Genomic DNA, 20,710 nt, shown 5'->3' with positions numbered 1-20,710 from the left:
AGCCCTCTACTTCTTTGACCCGGCTTTGTATTCTGAAATTGAAACGTTTTATTACTAATCAGAGACTAAAATCTAACTTTGATTATAAGATGAATAATTTGAAGGGGGTTTCTAATAAGGGGCATGGTGAATTTTTGTCCATTTACAAACACGAAAAAGACTTACGGTTCGAAAGTGATAATGATTTCGTCCATTGTTATAACAGAGAAAAAGATATCATCTTTTATAGCAATCCAACGAGTGGTTAAACTAATCATGTGACCTTTTACCAAAAAGCAATTGGTTATTTTAACTAAATAAAAAATCTGTGTGGTTGCACAACATCAAATCTATATCAATGTTTTAAAACCCAACCCGGGTGAAAACCCAGCAAAGTTCCACCTCCCAAGTTGACCGTTTAACAGTCAAACCGGTTAACAAAACTTTTAAAATTTAATAAATACAACCTTTAAAATCTTAAGTCCCTATAGATTTAATTTAGCAAACACACCCTAAATACAAATCGACCGACGATTGGTTGGCGGCTACAACACCCTCGATGCAACCCCAATCGTCATTGTAGCTCATTCCTCTTAAAATATACCCAATATCTTGTCGAAATAGGTTTGATTTAGACCAATCTCACTAATCCGACATCGGCATTCTAAGGCAGATCTCATCGACGCCAGCATCGACAACCCTCCTTACACCCAGAAATTACTCCCCTCTTCCTCCCAATGAAACCCATCCCACCCCACTCTGTTAACCTCCCAATCGCTGGCAATCCAATTGTTGCTGCTGCCAGTTTCGTCGATTTACTCACCGAAAATCAACTTCATCATCACCATTGCATTCACCGATACTTTCTCTTCAAAAGCCCTAACATCCCGGTCATCAATTGTTCGCCGATCATCTCCACAAATCCTAGGTTTTGGGTGAATGAAAAAATATAACCCGGCCTGTTGAAGCTTTCGAGTCCCGATTGAACCGATTAAACCGTCTGGCACCGGGTTTTAAAACATTGATCTATATATAAAAATATATGAACTTATAGAAGATGTCATCGTTTTCAACTGAGGCAAAGATTCGCGATTTACCATAATAACAGAAAATGGGCAATAAAAAGTCACAAATATTGTGATACAAACTCCTCAAAAAGGCTACTGAATACCGATCAGATGACAATCTGTGGTTTACATTGATGTAAAATAGCAAAAAGCTTGATGATTCAGAAAATTATAATTGCAAAACTCAAAAGCCTATCACCAAACTAAACACTTCTCTGCATCTGCGCTGGTTTTTTCGAATTATTTTTAGGACGAACCTTCACAAAAGCTTTTTCCAAATCCTGAAGAACAATCAAAAAATTAGTCTTCGTTTAAGAAACGTAATGTCACAAGCAATTTGCAGCAAGTTAATTTATGGCCTACAAAACCAACTTTAACTAAAAAAAGTAGCATTTGAATTCTATCAGTAATTATAACCCTTTGATAAGTTATGAAGAACTTCGAAACTATTCCACAAAGGAGATATCCCTATTCGTTATGTTGGCAGCAGAAATTATTCCCCATAATGATCTTCTCCTCTCCCTCTCCCTCTCTCCAATCATTAGAAAATATTTCATTGCCATTGGACTAATGAGAGACACTAATACGGAGCTAGCATCTCTCCCTTCCCCCCTCATTGTACACCACTAGAATGATTTGGAAGTCACTGGGAAAACCCAAAACGGAATCTTGCCTTGACGCTTAGATCAAGGAATATCATCAAATGCAATCTAGTATCTAATATTCATCATAAGTCAGCCTACCAAGATCAAACAGAAATAATGGTAAATTGGAGCTTGTTATGAGCTCCTTCATAAGTTCCCCACTGGAAGCATGCAAAAAAGAAATCGGTATGTAAATTTTTACATTTTATGGACCCGCACGCTACAGTTCTGACCATTTCTAGAAAAACAAACTATAAACGGAAATGATCCATGGTAAATCTCTACTTACCTGAACAGGTTCTGCTCTAGATGTCTCCATGGTCCAAGATTTTCCAAATTGTAATAAGCTCTGGCCTTCCATCAAGCGCATGAACATCACTTTTCCTAACAAACAAGGAACCAACCACACTGTAAATTTGGTATACAGGCATATCAGTACCATAAACCATTTGATATTAATGATAATCAACAAATTTGCATAAAACAGAGTCACTTTGTGCTTCTAGGAGGTACATACCCATAATAAATAAGATGCAGTATATTTCTACGAGGAGATGCTTTCCTCCTAAATGGCTTGCGAATAAACTGGTCAAATCATTATTTCCACACAATAAATTAAAATTTAGATCTGCTTATCAATTTAACTTAGGGTATCATAAGGATATACAAAGTCACAGGGCAATCACTTCGAAGCAGCTATATTAATTTAGTGAGCCGAGAATCAGCACCAACCAAATCAATGACAACCCATTTTCCCGTCTCTTGCCCTTGACACTAGGTAGCATTAACCGCCGAGCTCCTTTTCTTTCTGCTTTTGCTTAGCCTGTCCATGCAACTAAAAATATCAGTATATCACAATATTCAGAAATAAACAACAAATTAGCAATGTCATAGGAAAAAAATAAAAATAAACCATAATTGCACTCTTCCAACAATTAATTTCTGAAAAATAAAAATGCTTTCTCACATTAAATTAAACGAAGAAGAACCAATACTGCACTGGGCCTCAACATGAATATGCTGAAAAACTAATTAATAGCTCATTTTAGATAAGTAACACCAAATTGTTACATTAAAAACAAAATTAAAATTTTTTTTCCCTGATTTCCCAAACAACCAAACAGATTATTATTTTTCAGGTCTCATTTACTAAAAAATTATAAACAATATATAAATACAACATTAAGTAATTGAAACATATTGAAATAAAAACGTTATTTTGCTTCAAGCAAACTAGTACAGTACTAGGGTTTAAACTAAAATGAGGGAACAAACGAACCTGCCTTGTAATAAGAGCTTGAGCGATGTTCTTGACGTGCCACGTAGACCTACCAGTGGCAACCACCATGAAATCCGTCCAATCACATTGTTTTCCGACCGGTATCACCTTAACGTCGTCTGCTCTCACATCAGTCAGAACCTTCTCCACATCTTGCAAATTCAATAACCCTTCGTTGTTCTCACGAAAGTGGACATAAAGAGAAGCTCTCATTCCATGAAGCCGACGATTTCGGCAATTGAGAGAACGATATCGTAGAGCCGCCCAAATCTGTTGATCACGCCAACAACATCCGCCGCTGCAGGTTTGTATTTCTAATCCTATAGGAAATAAAGTTATGAAACTAAACTAAACTAAACGCCGTCGTATTGAAGAATACTGCCTTCGAGAAGCGTAGTTTAAACGCCGTAGTTTTAACTTGACTTTTGATACAGAAGTAAAAAATATAGCGGTTGATATTTACCTTGGCTTTTAGGAGACTAGACAACTCATCTTAAGAGAAGTAAAAGAGTTTATCTGCCTTGGATGTAGAATCAAAGTACGATTCGACTGCGGAGCGAAACCGTTCAGACAAACGACACGTGTCACGGAAAGACACTTGAGCTTAACATTCACTTCTCAGCTTACTCCCGTCACTTCGTCATCATAATAGATATCACAACCCACGGGCCTCACGTGTATCCCGAAAAGTAAAAGTTGAAAAGAGAGGTCCAAACTTACCCAGATCACGCTAAAGTAGTAGCTTCCTCATAAATAATTTTTTTTTAAAATAAATCATTTAAATTTATTATACTTTAATTAAAAAGCATTTATCATGTTTTATTAATGACTAGTTCCAAGAAATTGTGAGTGTTTTACAGTAATGAAAAGTTAATGCAAAAAATAAAATAAATAAGAGACACGATCAATTTCAGAGTGAGATTGATCTTTAAACTTTATCCAAATTCCAAAATGATGACAGCAACCACCCTAAAAACCCACAAATTAACTAGTCCTAATCAAGTTTCGTAGTACCGCCAAGCCACCTAAAGTAAGTTTACAGGTAGTGCCAATATAATGATTTTATACACAAAAATATTTAATTCATTATTAGAATCTAGCCTTTTAAGTTTTCTCCCCACCCAGGCAGGCACCCACCATTAAAACGACATCATTCTAAACATTTTTAATAATTATATATATATATATTATATATATATATATATATATATTATATATACTATATTACTTTGCTATTATATATTGTCTTTTCTCCAGAAAAAATTAAAGTGCAAATTATTATAATTCACTGTTTCATAAGCCATGCCAAAGCCAACGGGTAAATACTCAGTTGGATTATTCTTTTAAAAGGAACAGAATAATGATGGCCTGCCCAAATAATGTGCAAATTAATGTTTGTCTCCTATAAATAACTTAGTTTAAAGTTGTTAAAAATTTAATAATTACTTTATCGATTATTATTGTGGAATAAACATTTTATATCTTATTTAATTGGGAGATCCGATATTATTCTGTCCGTATTTTTAGTATTATACCCCAATTAGATTTCCTTAAGAATAAATAATTTTTTTTTTTAAAGATAAATAAAAAATTTAAACAGTTGAAAATGATAAAGAAAAGAAAATAAAATAAAATAAACAAACAAAAAGCAAAAAAGAAAAAAGAAAATCCACACAGCAGAGAGAAGAGCCGAGAGAAAAGGAAGAAACGAAAGCTTGCTACGGAGGTAAGAAGCAAATCTGAGAAGAAACAAAGACCGAACAAGAAGAAGAAGTTAATTCTGTGGAAGCAGAGGGAAATGCTGAGTTTCCATTGAAAGTTTGGAACCGATCGATCTATAGAGTTCTCGATCTGTGCGCTTGACAAAGCATCAATGCGTTAGATCCAAGTGTTTGGTACGGCATTCATGGCGACTGTAATTGCCATTTAAGTTAAGCTTTTTTGGCGCTTCAAATTTGAGATCTTAGTCGACTTCTCAACAAGCATTCAGTGTTCTGTTAAGATATTTTTTTTACTTCAATTTACGGTAAGTGAAGCTTAAGTTGGGTTTTACGACTATAAAGGCGAATTATTTAGCTTACCTGGAGGTTAAAGAAGTTGGATTTTAGTCAAATTAGGGTATCGTTTTTTAGTAACTGTAACCTCTGGGATCTTATGTGTGACAAGTCTAGGGTTTCATGATTTAGGTGATCAATTTAGGTGTTGTATGGATAGGAAACGGGTCTGCGTTTCGAATTTGAATTTGTTTAAGTTATTCTGTTAATTCCTGTAATTAGATTCTGTTGATCATTTTCAACGCTCTGGTATTGACAGTTGAGTGTTGTGTAGGATTTGTTGGTAAAATTGGAATTAAATTAGTTCCTAACTTGTGGAAGCGGGATTTGTGTTCAAGTTGCTTTTTTCTTGGTACAGAAGGACTTAAATTGTTTCTTCTGTGCGCTATATCTGTATGAATATGGGCTATTGGATTTGGCACAGTGCTGCTTCTGTTGGATTGTAAGGAGAGTTGGAGTTGTGATTTTGGAACTAATTTGGCTGGTGGAGATGCCTCCTTCTCCGGCATTGAAGTGTTCTCCTGGGAGGGAGCTGAGAGGGGAGAATCACAAGCGTGGGCGAAGTTTTGGAGTGGGTTGCTTTTCAAAGAGAAAGATGACATCTTGCTTTGTTCAACGAAATGCAGACCAAAGAAAGGAGGTTTTTTGCTTCAGTCTACAGAAGACTTTGAAGACACGTTTTGTAATTTTCTAAACTGACTTCTGTATTTTGCGTTTGGGTGATATGAGTTGTGAATTATTTTTTGTGTCCGTTTCCTTGTCCTGACAGTGCTGACTCATTCTTGTTGATTTTGGATTGTTATTTACAGCTACAAAATTGAGACACTTTTCAGATTTCAAGCTTGGAATCGCAATTCCAGCCCGAGGAGAGAGTAGTGAACTGCTTAATGCGAAGGGGAGAAGAATGATTATGATTGGTGGGTCATCTTACTTTTTCATGTCACTAATACTCTGAACTTTCATTGCTGATTCTCTAATTCTCCGACACTCAACGAACTATATGTTGTTATAGTGGATTCACACAAATTTGTTGCTGAGCAAAGTTTTGTCCATATTACACGTGTAATTGAGTAATATATATGGCTGATGATTAAGGCATTCCGTCTAGGAGCTAGGTATCTATGGCTTGCCAGCAATAGCCTGTTATTTCACCAATCTTAGTGAATGTTTGTCATTTCATTACTTGCACTGCAGTTTATCTCCCGCTTCATGCTACTGTCTTATAATGCTTTTCTATTTTTGGTTGTGTGGAAGGCCTAACATTTATTGATTTTGTAGGTTGTTGACGCCTCCCGACACCCCTCTTTTTCCTTCCTTGGATGATGAGCCAGCACCGGTTAATGTTGCACGGAGGGGGAGACCACAGAGTCAACCTATTTCCATATCAAGATCATCCACTGTAGGTCATCGATTTTTTCTTATGGAATATAATTAATTGCTTCTACTTTCCCAAAAAGTGTAGTGAATACTTGGTATATACTAGTTTTATATGAAAAGAACTTAATATATCTTGAGTTTGAATTTTTTACATTAAATGTGCACCTGTATGCAGATGGAGAAGAGTTACAGAAGCAGTAGAGGCAGTGCAAGTCCGAATCGCTTAAGCCCATCACCTCGTTCTGGCAATAATTCGTTCCAGGCAACAAGAGGGAGGCCATCTTCAGCGCCTCATTCCAGTCCAACTCCTGCCCAGCGACCTGCTACTCCCACACGGAGACCTTCTCCTCCCCCAAGTAAACCCTCAACACCTGCTCCTAGGTCTTCTACTCCAACTCCACGGAGGGTGAGTACAGGGTCCAGAGGTACCGTTGCTTCATCTGGGGTGAGGGGAACTTCCCCGATAAGGACAAGCCGAGGGAACTCTGCTTCTCCAAAAATAAGGGCGTGGCAGTCAAATCTTCCTGGATTTTCCCTTGAAGCACCACCCAATCTCCGTACTTCCTTAGCTGATCGACCTGCTTCATACGTGAGAGGTTCATCACCGGCATCCAGAAATGGTAGGGATTCCGCTTCAAAATTTGGCAGGCAATCAATGTCTCCAACTGCTTCTAGAAGTGCCAGTTCATCCTATAGTCATGATCGGGACCGATTTAGCTCTCACAGTAAAGGTTCAGTGGCATCATCTGGTGACGATGATATTGACTCTCTACAATCTGTTCCTATGGGTATCTCAGACAGCTCTGTTTCAAGGAGAGTTGGCTCTTTTTCAAATAACAGAGCTCCAGCCTTTTCTAAGAAATCCCCTAAAATGTTGTCTGCAAGTTCTGCTCCAAAAAGATCCTTTGATTCCGCTCTTCGTCAAATGGTATTTTATTTTTTATTTCATATGGGCTATGTGTTTGACTTCTCACATATCTTTTAACAGCTTCCATGGAGCATCTTATCATATGTCTTTTACTCAATGTTTGTAATTGCACTGAACTACAAATGTTTCATGCATGTACTTGTCTACATCTTCTGGAGAACATCATAATCAATGATTTTGTGTAGGATCATCGAAAGAGCCCCCAGAATATGTTCAGACCACTCTTGTCTAGTGTCCCCAGTAGCACTTTTTATGTTGGAAAAGGCAATTCTGCTCATCGCTCATTGATATCTCGGAATTCCTCTGTCACAACCAGCAGTAATGTGAGCTCTGATCAAGGTACAGCTGTTGCACATGATAATGAAGGGAGTGATCGCCACCAGGATGATATGACTAGTGATTATGTGAAAGTACCGTATCCTGAAGTTCAAGAAGAAATCTTTGCCTTTGATAAGGTGGATGCATTAGGTGAAGAAGTTGAGCGTGAAAGACATGATAAGTCATCTAACGTTCAGCTTGGTGGCTTGGATAGGGACCCTGCTATTAAAGGTGATCCTGATGCCTTTGAGGAGTTCAGCTACCGTGGTAGTGATATGGAAACAAATCCAACTACTAACGATTTGTTTGTCAGGATTGATTCTTCTGAAGTTGGTAGTTTCGATGATATAAGACTTTGTTCAACATGCGGTCTAAGATATTGTGTCACTGAACCAGTGGAAGGAGACATTTATCTTTGTCCAGATTGCAGAAAGCAAAGTGATCTTGTGGCTGTCACCAACCATGAGCCAACTATATTAGGTGCTAAGAATTTCTCAGAGTTGTCTAAGAATATATCTGATGAGAATAAATCGTCTGAGGAATTAAAGCCCCCAGTTGCTGTACCTGAACTGTCATCACAAGTTTTTGATTTGGTTGAACCAAAGGCTTCTGAGCATGGAGAGAATGCTGAGCAAAGCCAGACTTCCTATTCTGAGCAAAGCCAGAAATACGCACGAGAAAATTCTATTGCAAGGTCTGTTGTGGAGGGAGGTGAACAAAAGCTTAATTACCTGCAAGAGATTGACCAACCTACCGTTGGCCATGATCTACCTGGTAAGGACATTGGAGGTCAGCAGTTGCAGCTCTCAAGAAACTATTTAGATAGGAAGGTTGACTCTTCGGAAGGTGCTGGCATTTCCTTACTGCTGAAGAGGTCAAGTAGTAGCAAGGGGCCTGTTGTTCAAGGCAGGACTTTCACTGCCTCTACCATACCTTATGAAGATCTGTCTTACACAAGGGATAGTGCAAACAGTTTTAGAAGTTCCATAGGACATGGAAGTGCAAACAGTTTTAGAAGTTCCATAGGACATGGAAGTGCAAACAGTTTTAGAAGTTCCATAGGACATGGAAGTGCATCTGCATCATCCTCAGTCGATTTCAGCTCATCAAGACAAACAGAGTTTCGTGTACAACGGCAGTTGAGTGGCAGGAAATCTGACATGGAGAATCACAGATATGATGTAAATACAAAACCTCAAAGCATTGGGTCATCTTTATCTGGGAGTTCAAACCATACTTATCAGGCTTTTGGTCTTCCAAGAAGCACGAAAGAGGTTTCAGTGAGCGATATGAAATACGAAGATGTAGAAGGGTCACCTGTCACTTCTCAATCTGAACTGCTAACTTCAGAAAATAAAGAAGCACGTGTCGCTAATACTTCAGTTCCCGAGGAAGGTAATTTGGGACGTAATGAAAGTAGTCGAACAATGGATGCTTCTACCTCAGAATTGTCAAGCCATATGGCTAGCATTCAGTCTGAGCAAAATTCAGTAGCATCCTTTCGAAATTATGGAGAACATGTATCATATGAAAATGGAGAAGACATTCCAAATCATACGAGGAGTGTCTCTGATGTAGAAGCATCAGTTAGTACTCCAGAGTCTTCTGATGAGGAAGAACATACCATGCTGAATTCTGGCCATGATGCAGTGGATATAGCAGAAGCTTCTGCTCAAATCTCCTTGACTACAATAACAGAAATAGAAATTGAGAAAAAATTTCGAAGTTCCCATAGTTCACAGAGCGGAGTTGTCTCTCCCAGGTCAATAAGCATCATGAATGAATTTCAGGAACCTTCTGTTCATCCACCTTCAGATAATGATATATCAGCTGTTCCAGAGCCCAGCCCCTCAGATAATGCACATGGCATTTTAGGTGTGTTTGTCTTACTGTTTTTTCCTCTAATAATCTTTCTAGATTAACTCAATCTCCTCCCTTCAATATAAATTTTATGCATTTTTAATGACCCGTATCCACTTTTCATTCATTTAAAAAAAATTATGACATGGCAATATTAATCTCTTTGTTGAACTGTAGACACTGTTTAAGTATCCGATATTGGTTTAATATATTATACAATGTTGCTAATTTCCATTATCTTCTAGCTTTTTCCTTGTTTCCCGTTGGACTTTAGTAGATTTTTCCTTTTGACTTCGCTTTTTATGTATTCTTAATTTCTTACAGCAACTATGCCTCAGGCTTAATATTGCCACTAAAACTACTCATTTGCTGTAATTTACTTAGATTTTTAAAGGGGATTTTATGGTTCTCTGCCAGTCTTTCTTTACGATTATCTTCTTTCCATCCTCCATATTTTCGTGAGCAGATACTTTTCTTCTGCGAGATTGATTTGCTAAATGATTTGCCATCTTTGTTCTTGATGGAAATCTTCCTTGTCATGCTCCAATCTCCATTAATCATGTCCACTAATTTGCATTTATATCGCACATGAAAGCTGTGCAACTTATTCAGGCACCTTCATTCCTATAGTTATGCTGCTGGTTTAGTTAAATAATTTTTTGAAATGTTTCTATTCTTTTTTCTTTTTTTTTTTTTTCATAGTTTTAAACATACTTTATTTGAACAGTGAACACTGTATCATATGTGAAGATGACCCAACCACGATCTTGAACTGTAGCTGATCTAATTAAATCCACATCTCTCATCTTATATGGTTGCTGGGTTAAAAACATTCTCATTTTGTTTACAATGATTAGTTTTTACAACATGATACAGTTTATCTACACTCACAGCATATTTTATCTGATAAAACTTTGTTTTGAGATAGGTGTAGTAAGTTAGCTCGGTTTTGATAAGTTTCCCTGCATGTTTGACAGAGGATTCAACTGTTCTGGTAGAGTCTCGGGGAGGAAGTAAGGCAAGAAGCCTGACACTAGAAGAAGCAACAGATGCAATACTTTTCTGCAGCTCCATAGTCCATGATATGGCCTATGAGGCTGTAACCATAGCAATGGAGAAGGAAAGTTCAGTGCCAGTGGAAGGTTCCAGGCCAACAGTAACAATATTGGGAAAATCTAGTTCTGATAGAAAGAACCAACGAGGCAGGACTGTTGGTAAACACACTTCAAAATCCCAAAAAGCAAGGCAGAGGCGGGTAGAAACAAACACAAAACCCCCCTCAAGTGAGACTGAAAACGATGAGAATGCGGATGAATCTATGATTCGCAATGTTGGGCTTCCTAATAAGGTGGATTGTATGAAGCCTCCAAAGCTGGAATCCAAGTGCAATTGCACAATAATGTGAAAGTCTTTCATTCAAACCATGCATCACGGTGTGTGTCCCTCCAGTCTTATATATATAATATATATCTATTTATATATTTGGGGAGGGGATGCTGAAATGAAGAAATGGTTGTAATTTTATTGGTTTTGTGTTTGAAGGGCTGTTTGGATAATTGGCAATTGGTTTTTTGTTGGTTCAAAATTTATTTGTAAAAAAAACACCACTTGTTGGTGGCATAATTGTAAAGTTGTATTGTCAATGTCATTAGGCTGATGATATTAGTGAGAGGCATTGGAGGGCGGTGCTTGCTCTACTCCAGTCGCCCCCATTCTTGTTAGTTATTTGTTTAACTCAGGCCTTCCCCTGCGCTGCACGGCACTGTACTGCCGGTAAGTGTGAATTAGAATACAGCCTACTCATTAATTTTTATTGTGCTTGTGAAACGATATAACCCCATTTGGATAAGCGAAAGAGAACGTGTGTTAGTTATTCAATACCAGCATTAATTTTCCCCTATCCTATTACTACTATTGGTCCGTTTGTTTTAATATTTTCTCCTAACTTATTCTTACTATTTTTAAAATACACATTTGTTTTTCTATTTCAAAAATATTATTATATTTTATTTAACTATTTTTTAAATCTTTTAAGTTTGTTAATTTAACTAAATATCCTAAAAAAAAAATTAGAAATTGATAAAAATACCTTTACCACCCATATTTGTCATATCCGACCACTACCGTTAAAAGGTGGTCAAAATCTGGTATAATAGCGTACTATCAGCTGGATCTGATATGTAGTACGCCAATATAGCCTTTTTAGTCAGATCTAATTTGGATCTGACCAAAAAAATATCGGATCTACGATCAAAGATTTGACTGTTAACGGTCAAATCTATGGCTGTAGCTAGTCATCAAAGACGACCAAGATATGGTTGTCGTTGACAACCAAACGTAACCAAATCTGGCTGTCTAGCTAGATCTACGGTGAATCTAGTTGAAAAATATCATCTCAGCGCACGATCAATCATATTTAGTTGGTTGTGCACTAATATAGCTATTTTAGTCACCTTTCAATGATGGTGGCTAACTATCGGTATTTAATAGATAGATAAAAATATTTTTATAATTTTTAATGTTTTTACTAAGAATGTTTAATAAATTAATAATTTTATAGAATTTCTACCCAACTCTTACTATTTCAAGCAAACACGCCTGTGATTCCTATTCTCGCTGCCCACTTTTCCCGAGGCAAAAATCATATGCCACAGTAACTGATGTCGACTGCTCTACGGCACGATGGTCCAAACTTTAATTCCAAGTGTTCCCACTTCGTTATAGTCCATAATAATAATTAAAATGAGATTAAGGGTGTTTTCGACATTTCATTACCGATTAATACTTCTAAATTATTTGGCGGGAAATTCAGAACACACGCAGGTGAATCTCAAAATTTCCCTCTCATTTCCTCCGAAACCTCTGAATGGAAACTGATTCGGACTCCGACGGCTCTCACGTCTCCGCCACCCCTCCCAGAGACTCTAATCCTCCGTCGCCGCCATCATTATTGAAACTTCCTCGGAGGACTCTTTGCAACTCCTCCAAATCCAAAGTTAGAGTCAAACCATCCTCTCGCTCAGAATCCGAAAAAACAACTAAACCTACACCCTCTCAACCGGACCCACGGCCACCCAACCCTACTCCCCTCCAAACTCTACCCTTCCAGATTCGCCGTCCATTCACTCAAAATTTCTCGACCTCGGTCACCGATTCCCTCGAAACCGTTCCAGCTGGCTTCTTCTCAAAACACGCGTCCTTCTCAAAAATCCATAAAACCTCTCTCAATTTCGAAAATGACCAATCTCTCCCTCCTCCATCTAATCCGGAAACTTCTGAAATCAAAAGTGATGTTGTCAAGGTGAAGAAACAGATTAATTTGGTCAGCGTGGATGTGCCTTTGCCGCCGGTGAAATTACGAAAATCTAGCGGAGAAGGTAACTTCGTGAGGTTGAATTTGACTCGCGGGAAACGTAAATTCGTTAACAAAGGTACAAGAACCAAAAACAGTTATGCATCATCCTGTGGTAGGAAATCTTATAGGAGAAGTAAGTCAAAATTAAATAAAAAGGAACAGAAAAATTTAAGTGGTGAAGAAGAAGATCTAGTAATTGAAGCCGCGCAACAGAATCAAAAGAAAAGAAAATTAGCAAGTGATTTAGTTGATGAGGCAGTGAAAGCAGTTAAAAATGAGGCGTCTGATGAGAATCTAGTGAGCTTGTTGAAGCTTGTGTACGGTTATGATTCATTTCGTGATGGACAGTTGGAGGCAATTAAGATGGTGCTTGAAGGAAAATCAACGATGCTGGTTTTGCCAACTGGTGCCGGGAAGTCGTTGTGTTATCAGATACCGGCGATGGTTTTACCAGGATTAACTCTGGTTGTCAGTCCGTTAGTAGCGTTAATGATTGATCAGTTGAGACAGCTGCCTCCTGTGGTTCGAGGCGGTCTTTTGAGTAGCGGTCAGGTGATTGATGCATTTTGATCTTTTGCTTTTAAACTTTTTGATTGATTATGATTGCTGATGTTTCTTGTTGTTTTAGAAACCTGAAGAGGTTACTGAGACGCTGAGGTTGCTTCAAGAAGGTGTCATAAAGGTGAGTTTGCCAACAATTTGAGTGATATTATGATGTTTTTGAATTTGTTATTTGGTTCTATTACACATTGTAAAAATATTAAATTGCAATTTGTTTAGTTTCCGAACTATTATGTGGCTTACATTTATACTTTAGTTGCCAACTTTATAATATTGTTCTTTTTCAAATGGGTTTATTGTAGAGAAGTTCTGATATGCATATCATGTGATTCACAAGTACGAAGCTAAAGATTTATTTTGGTGGTTTGTACTTCAGGTGCTTTTTGTTTCTCCAGAAAGGTTTCTAAATGCAGAATTTTTGTCAATATTTTCTGCTACTTTGTCTATATCAGTTATTGTTGTGGATGAAGCTCATTGTATATCAGAATGGTGAGTGGTTGCACTGTCTCTTTTCTGATTGGATTTTATTTTATCAAGTCCTCAAGCCATACATGAAATTTCCATATATGCTTATTTAGACAGTGAACATGTCAACAGGTCACACAATTTTCGGCCCTCGTACATGAGGCTTAGGGCGTCTTTACTTCGAGCAAGACTCAATGTTGAGTGCATTCTTGCAATGACTGCAACTGCCACAGTCACTACTTTGCATGATGTTATGTCTGCTTTAGAAATCCCAGCTAGCAATCTCATTCAAAAAGCCATATTAAGGGACAATCTACAATTATCAGTATCTTTGAGTGGAAACAACAGGCAAGTGATGCTGCTTCTTTTTTTACTCCTTACTTTTTATCTTGTATAACCTATTCAATAAATCTGTTGAATTTAACATTTAATTCCTTTAATTTACTAGAACGAAAGAGCTGCTAAGGTTAATCAATTCTTCTCCCTTCACGGAAGTTCAAAGTATTATTATATATTGCAAATTTCAGGTAAGCATTTACGTTAACATAATATAATGCTTTCTAGTCCTTGGTTCCTAATGTTTATTTAAGATTATTCTGTAGAGCCTCTTTGGTTGGTTATCCTTAAGTTAGTTTGGTTCCTATGATGTCATTCAGGTCAATGCTCATCAATTTTCATCCTGTAATCATGTGTCTCTGTCCTGTGTATCAGCTTCCAGTTTCCAGATTAATGGACTATATCCTAATTCTGCTAGGCGTGAAACAAAATGTTGTTCATAATCGTTGGTGGCCGTAGGGTGTTTTAAAGATCAATATACATGTTTAATGAGAATTAAGTTTTATGGATTGCAAAGATGAGCTTTGTTGCTTGATATTGATTGGTGACTAACACTTGAATATGAATTTTACAGTTTGAAACTGATCTTATAAGCAGATACTTATGCGATAACAATATCTCCGCAAAGGTGAGAATTTCATTTCTCTTCTCAGTTCATTTTTTAATTTCTTCATCTAACTGCATCCTTAATATTTAGTGGTAAAAACTGAAAAAGGTTATTGGCTATTGTTTTCTAGAGTTACCACAGTGGAATCCCTGCTAAGGATCGCAGCCGTGTACAGGATTTGTTTTGCTCTAACAAGATCAGAGTGGTGAGTCAACTATTATTGTACCCGTTGAATCCTGAATATCTGCATTGGTCTAATTATATGCAAATATACCTGTCTCTTCATTCAGGTCTTTTTAAACTTGTAGTTGTTGAATAATTGACTTCCATTTTTCAATTAAAGGTCGTTGCAACTGTGGCATTTGGCATGGGACTTGACAAGAGGGATGTTGGAGCGGTGAGAAAAAAAACTATACTCATGAGTAATGTGTTGCTTTTGCATTCAATCACATGAACTGGTATGCTGCCTTTGGTGATTCTATGAAGTAAACCATCAGTTTGGCATGCCAGTTGCTTTTCAATCTTGTGGTGTACAGAAGGGATATGCCAAATTTGGTTGCTTCTCTGCTCCAAATTTCTGAGGATTGCGTTCCAGAATACTGATTCTAATAGAGATACAGAAATATGATTTTTTCCTGAAAATTAAAAAAAAAAAGAGTTTAATTCATAGATTAATATGATAATCAGTTTGGTTATTCAATGACAATATAACATTCAATGCTGATGTTGGAACATGAGAATTAAATGCTGTAATGAGATTACTTTTTTTACCCTTGTAATGCTGCTGTCATCACATGCTTTGATGTTGACTATTGTTCTGCACTTACTGGTGCACCGACGTATAGTTGACTTTATTGACAATGACATACCATGATATTTTTTGTTTTATTCCAGGTAATTCACTACAGCATGCCAGAAAGCTTGGAAGAGTATGTTCAGGTACATATTTCATTCTAAACTACAATTTCTTTGACAGGTCTGTACGTCAAAGTTTGCTGAACGAAATGAATGATAAACCTTTTGTAGGAGATAGGACGTGCTGGACGAGATGGGAGGTTGTCCTATTGTCATCTCTTTTTTGATGATATCATATACTTCAGGCTCCGTAGTCTTATGCATAGGTGGTCAACTTATGGTAGTTTTCTCAGTTGACAAATATTTTATGCTAGGGTTTTAAAGCCTAGAATTGATTTACAACATTTTGACTCTCAGCGATGGAGTAGATGAATATGCTATAAACAAATTCCTCTGTCAAGTTTTCTCGAATGGCAAGAATTCCTGTGGGAAAATTTATTCATTAGTCAAGGAATCAGCCTCTAGGAAATTTGATATGAAGGAAGAGGTATGGTCCTTGAACTCTTCTTGCATCAACTTTCTGAATGATACAATATTTAGGAAACAGATACGATAGAAATAAGGATAAATATATCTAGACATCTGATATTTGTCTTAAATATTAGACTCGTTTCATGTGGTTTTCAGTATATCACAGACCCCTTATGATTTGTCATGATATCAAATGCAATTTATGTTTTATGAAATTTAGGATGAATATCACCTAAATGGCTAGACCCATAAGAATGAGAATCATTAAACTGTTGAAGGCAGATGTTATGTTATTATAAAATCATAGGGCTGAGTTTGACAACAAATCTCAGGGGACTAAGTGTTTTTTCCTTCAAAATTATTGATTCTCGTTAAATAGTTTTGTGAAAAATATTTTTAGGAAGTTACATTATCAGACCACAATCTTCATGTCTCCAAATTATGTTGGTAGCCTGATGATTATTCTAGTACCTCTCTTACTAGGAGAAAATTGTTGCCTGTCAATAAATATGAGCTATGAAGCTGAGCTTGTCTCTGCATGTTTTTGTATTTCTTAATGCACATAGACATGTGCCCATGCACATTATATTCTTCTTGGTGCTTGAAAAGTGCGGACAATAGTGAAGCAACTTATTCTTGAACTTCCTCTGGCATACCACATACTCCATAATAAGCTGTGTTGCTGGGTTTTGATTCTATCAGGTGATGCTTACTCTTTTAACGCGCTTGGAGTTGGGTGAAGTACAATACTTGCGTCTACTCCCACAGCTAAATGCAACTTGTACTTTGAATTTCCATAAGGTAATTCTTTTCAAATGGCATGTTCCATAATAAGCTAGCTTGCATGTTTTAATGACTTCAGGGATCAAGGGAGGTTATTCAAGCCTTTCAGGTGCTTTTGCAGCACTATTAGACCTCTCAACGTAAATTAGAGGGTGTGATTCCGTTCAGTTTTTGCTTTTACTAGTGGAGTATGCTAATAAAAGCATCATTTAATAGTTAATCAAATATGTTTCAGCCTCGTTGTAAAAGTATTTGAAAAGCACTTAGTTTTGGATAATGTTCATCTAATTTGTTCTACTTCTGTGATGTTACAATACCCCCATATTTTGTTGTCTAAATACTTTTGAAATTTGCTAGTGCAGACCACTCCAACATTGCTTGCTGACAAGGATAGTGTCGTCTCAGCAATTCTAAAGAAGTGAGTATACTTGTACTTCTGAAAATACAAAGCTATTGAATCTACGTCAAGTTATGAAACCCTTTGTGATCAACCTTTCAGGTCTGAGATTAAACAAGGGCAATATGTGTTTGACATTCCTACTGTAGCAAACAGCATTGGGGCTACAGCTACTGATGTATCAAATCAGTTGCTGAATTTAAAGGTGGGGATCTTTTGACAGAGTAGTGTTAGTGTGTGGCAGCCATACATAAGTTTGCCTAGAAGGAAACCTTCTTAATCCTTCCTAACTTCATATTTTACATGTTATCATCTACTAAATACCTCCTTTTATCTCTTTTTTTGCTGGACATTTTAGTTGATGGGAGAAATAACATACGAATTGAAGGATCCTGCCTATTTTTATACAATTGTGGAGCTCCCTAGTGAATTTTGTACTCTTTCAGCACATCTTACAAAATGGTTATCAGAGGTCGAAATTTGCAAGGTGATTAGTTCTAATGTAATTTAAGCTGGTTTTCATTTGTAGTGTAATGACAATATATTCAATGCTTTATACGCCAGAAGCATAAGTTTAATTATATGTAGTACTTATACTAGGTGTTGCACCATAGACATAGTAGTAAGCTGTGTTTTTCAGAAGTGCGTCATGCTTCATCCAAAAATCAACCAGGCCAGTTTCTTCGGCACTTTTCTTCCAAGATTGTAATATAGGAGAATTTATTAGGTTATTAAGCACCAATGTGCACTATCAGCTATGAAGCGCTTTTGTTTCTTCTTTGGTATTTTCCTTTTCCTTTTTATTTATTTTGCTATACTTCAAAGGTACAATTTAAAAGTGACAGCAATTCATTTGGTATTTTGTTGTAGCCCATCCCTGAAGTCAATAGTTCAGGTTGATGCTGAATTGGGTTTAGCCACATAAATAAACACATATGAAGACATATCTGCTCTTCATGAAAATTATATTTTCCATTTCTATAACCTACTATGTTTTCTTCCCTGAATTAGGTAACCAAATTGGACACAATGTTCAATGCTGCAGTTTTTGCTGTGAACATGTGTGAGAAGGCACATGGCTGCTATGGTTCACAACATACCCCTTGCTTGCAAAAGAAGATTTTGGATTACTTTAAGGGAGATGGTGACTGTAATGTCCCTGATAAGATTGGTCAGAGCAGGTAAATACAAACTTTTGCTGTCTTAATTAGCTATACTCAACTTTTTCTATGGTTTTCCCTTTTCGGTTTTAGATGTTCAACGGACTGATGGTGCTCTCATTTATATTTGCAGCCCATTTCTACGAGCAGATATAAAGGTAAGGGTTTTCACTGGTGTATTTAGGTTCTGTTCTCAAGGCAACTCACATTTGGCAGTGTTGTTGATATTTGTTCCTTTTTGGGCATCATAGGTGTTTCTGCAGAGTAACTCACATACGAAATTTACCCCTAGAGCTGTTGCAAGGATAATGCATGGCATTGCAAGTCCAGCATACCCTTCTACAACTTGGTCTAAAACTCATTTCTGGTAAATTAATTCTACTTGTGGCAGTTTGTCAAACTTTTCCATGTGAGACAATTTTGTATTCTTCCTTTTCATCTCAGTGCATTTGAACCACATGCTCTTTTTGTATACTGTGTAGTGATTTGCTTAAAATGCATAAAAATAATTCCGTACTTTCACCACGGCTGGATTAATCATGCTGAATATTTTTGTACACTTTACAGGGGAAGATATATGCAAATAGAATTCCAAGCCGTAACGGAAGCAGCAAAGACAGAGCTCTTGAATTTTGTTGGGAAGAATGTGCCTTAGCTGCTTAGAATCATGTGTAATATCCTACAACAATTGAATTGGAGGGCCCTTTGAAGGTAATAAATATTAGTGTAATTTTTCTTATCAGAAATATAACTTTTAATTCTTTATTTCAGATGTCCCATATTTCCTCCAAAGCTTCAGTGATCACAAATTGGGTGTATAACATAAGATAGGAATCGAAAACGCAACTCGGAACCTTATACAGTAAAACCTCTCTATAGTGATACTTTATATAAGAATAAATTTTACATAGTTATAAAAAATTATGAGTGCGTTTGGTATATTATTTATATCCATATTCTCAATCTTATTCCCAAAATATTGTTTAGTACATTATTTGAGAAATATTAGTATATTTTTTAATTACTTTTAGACCTCTTAAGTTTATTAATTTCATTAAATACCCTCAGAAAAAAGTTTAAAAATTAACAAAAACACCCCCACCCACCTATACTTGTCAGATTTCGGCAACCACGATTGGTGGTAGTCGAAATCTATCACAACGGTAAATTAACGATTGAAATTGGTTGTTAATTCACCGATTTGGCTTTTTCCGACCAGATCCACAGTGGATCTGGCTAGAAAATGCCAGATCTGGCCTTTTTTGGTTAGATCTGTGGTGGATTTGGCCGAAAAGGCCATATCGACGCCCTACTTGCCAGATCTGACCGATTTGCATCATAATGCCATTTTCTGGCTTGGTTGCCAGAATCTGGCACTGTGGTGGGTGGGGGTGTTTTTGTCATTTTATAAAAAAATTATATATTAGGGTGTTTAGTTAAATTAGCAAACCTATGGGGTTTTTTTTGTAAATTTTACCTCGTAATATTGTCATATTCAACTATTCAATATTGTTCCCAAAATCTTATCCAAAATAATAAAACAAACGGACCTTATATTCCCAACTAGGGATAATTATAAATAAGAATAAACTCCACATTGTAATAAGTTATAATTTTTTTAATTTTTGTCAAGGAAAATTATTTCCACATAGTAATAATTATGTGTATATTACAAAAAAAAAAAAAATATTATTTGTTACATTAAAGGTTTAAGATGAAATAAAATATTTATTTAAAATTGTTTGAGAGAATGATTTATGCTTTAGAATTGTTATCACATTTTTTAACTTGCGAGTACATTATTTGTTAGCATGGACATGTTTTTGTTAAAGCCAAAATATTTATAGCTTCTCAAGCATGGTTGGAGTTTCTTGGCACAAAAATTTTTGTATTTCCGTATTATCATCCTTATGATTATTTTCTTTCTTTTCTTGTGTAATTGTAGCAATGATTTCTTTTTCAGTTAAAGTATACATGATTTGTTGTTCATTTGAATTATTAAGGAAGACATTAATATCCATTCGATTAGTGTAGTAAAGTTATCAAATCTGATCACTCAATTTTACAATGACTCTTTGATTCTTTTCATCCACTTTATTTATAACTTACAATTCATCAATATCAGAGATCCTAATTTTGTAATGCTTAAAACAATTAACAATTGTTTGTGGCTTTACATCAGTTTAACCATACAGTAACTGTATTTACAATTCC

At 36.4% G+C, this 20,710-nt stretch overlaps 2 protein-coding genes and 1 pseudogene across 2 annotated transcripts; 2 read left to right on the top strand and 1 right to left on the bottom strand.

Annotated features, from left to right (window-relative positions):
- Window positions 1-1,083: 1,083 nt before the first annotated feature.
- LOC116126474 lies at window positions 1,084-3,182 on the bottom strand (annotated as a pseudogene).
- A 2,303-nt stretch (window positions 3,183-5,485) lies between these two features.
- LOC116126473 (serine/arginine repetitive matrix protein 2-like) lies at window positions 5,486-11,296 on the top strand. Its single transcript, XM_031412156.1, is given in 8 exon segments — window positions 5,486-5,589; window positions 5,592-5,705; window positions 5,833-5,907; window positions 5,910-5,940; window positions 6,302-6,422; window positions 6,576-7,328; window positions 7,514-9,521; window positions 10,484-11,296. Coding segments are annotated over 8 exon segments (3,606 nt in total). The 5' UTR covers window positions 5,486-5,513; the 3' UTR covers window positions 10,912-11,296.
- Window positions 11,297-12,372: 1,076 nt separating this feature from the next.
- Window positions 12,373-19,247, top strand: LOC116126479 (ATP-dependent DNA helicase Q-like 5). The gene is made up of 19 exons (XM_031412159.1): window positions 12,373-13,413; window positions 13,490-13,543; window positions 13,799-13,911; window positions 14,020-14,235; window positions 14,336-14,414; window positions 14,798-14,851; window positions 14,961-15,035; window positions 15,174-15,227; window positions 15,725-15,769; window positions 15,857-15,951; window positions 16,043-16,172; window positions 16,859-16,957; window positions 17,302-17,357; window positions 17,439-17,541; window positions 17,695-17,823; window positions 18,348-18,517; window positions 18,630-18,654; window positions 18,748-18,863; window positions 19,064-19,247. Exons 1-19 carry the CDS (start codon window positions 12,373-12,375, stop codon window positions 19,149-19,151), a joined length of 2,742 nt encoding a protein of 913 aa, XP_031268019.1. The 3' UTR covers window positions 19,152-19,247.
- The last annotated feature ends 1,463 nt before the right edge of the window (window positions 19,248-20,710 follow it).

Source organism: Pistacia vera, unplaced genomic scaffold (genome assembly GCF_008641045.1).
Source record: "Pistacia vera cultivar Batoury unplaced genomic scaffold, PisVer_v2 Contig18, whole genome shotgun sequence".
Classification (NCBI taxonomy): Eukaryota; Viridiplantae; Streptophyta; class Magnoliopsida; order Sapindales; family Anacardiaceae; genus Pistacia; species Pistacia vera.
Note: the sequence above shows the minus strand (reverse complement) of the source record. Positions and strands in the feature narration are given on the sequence as shown.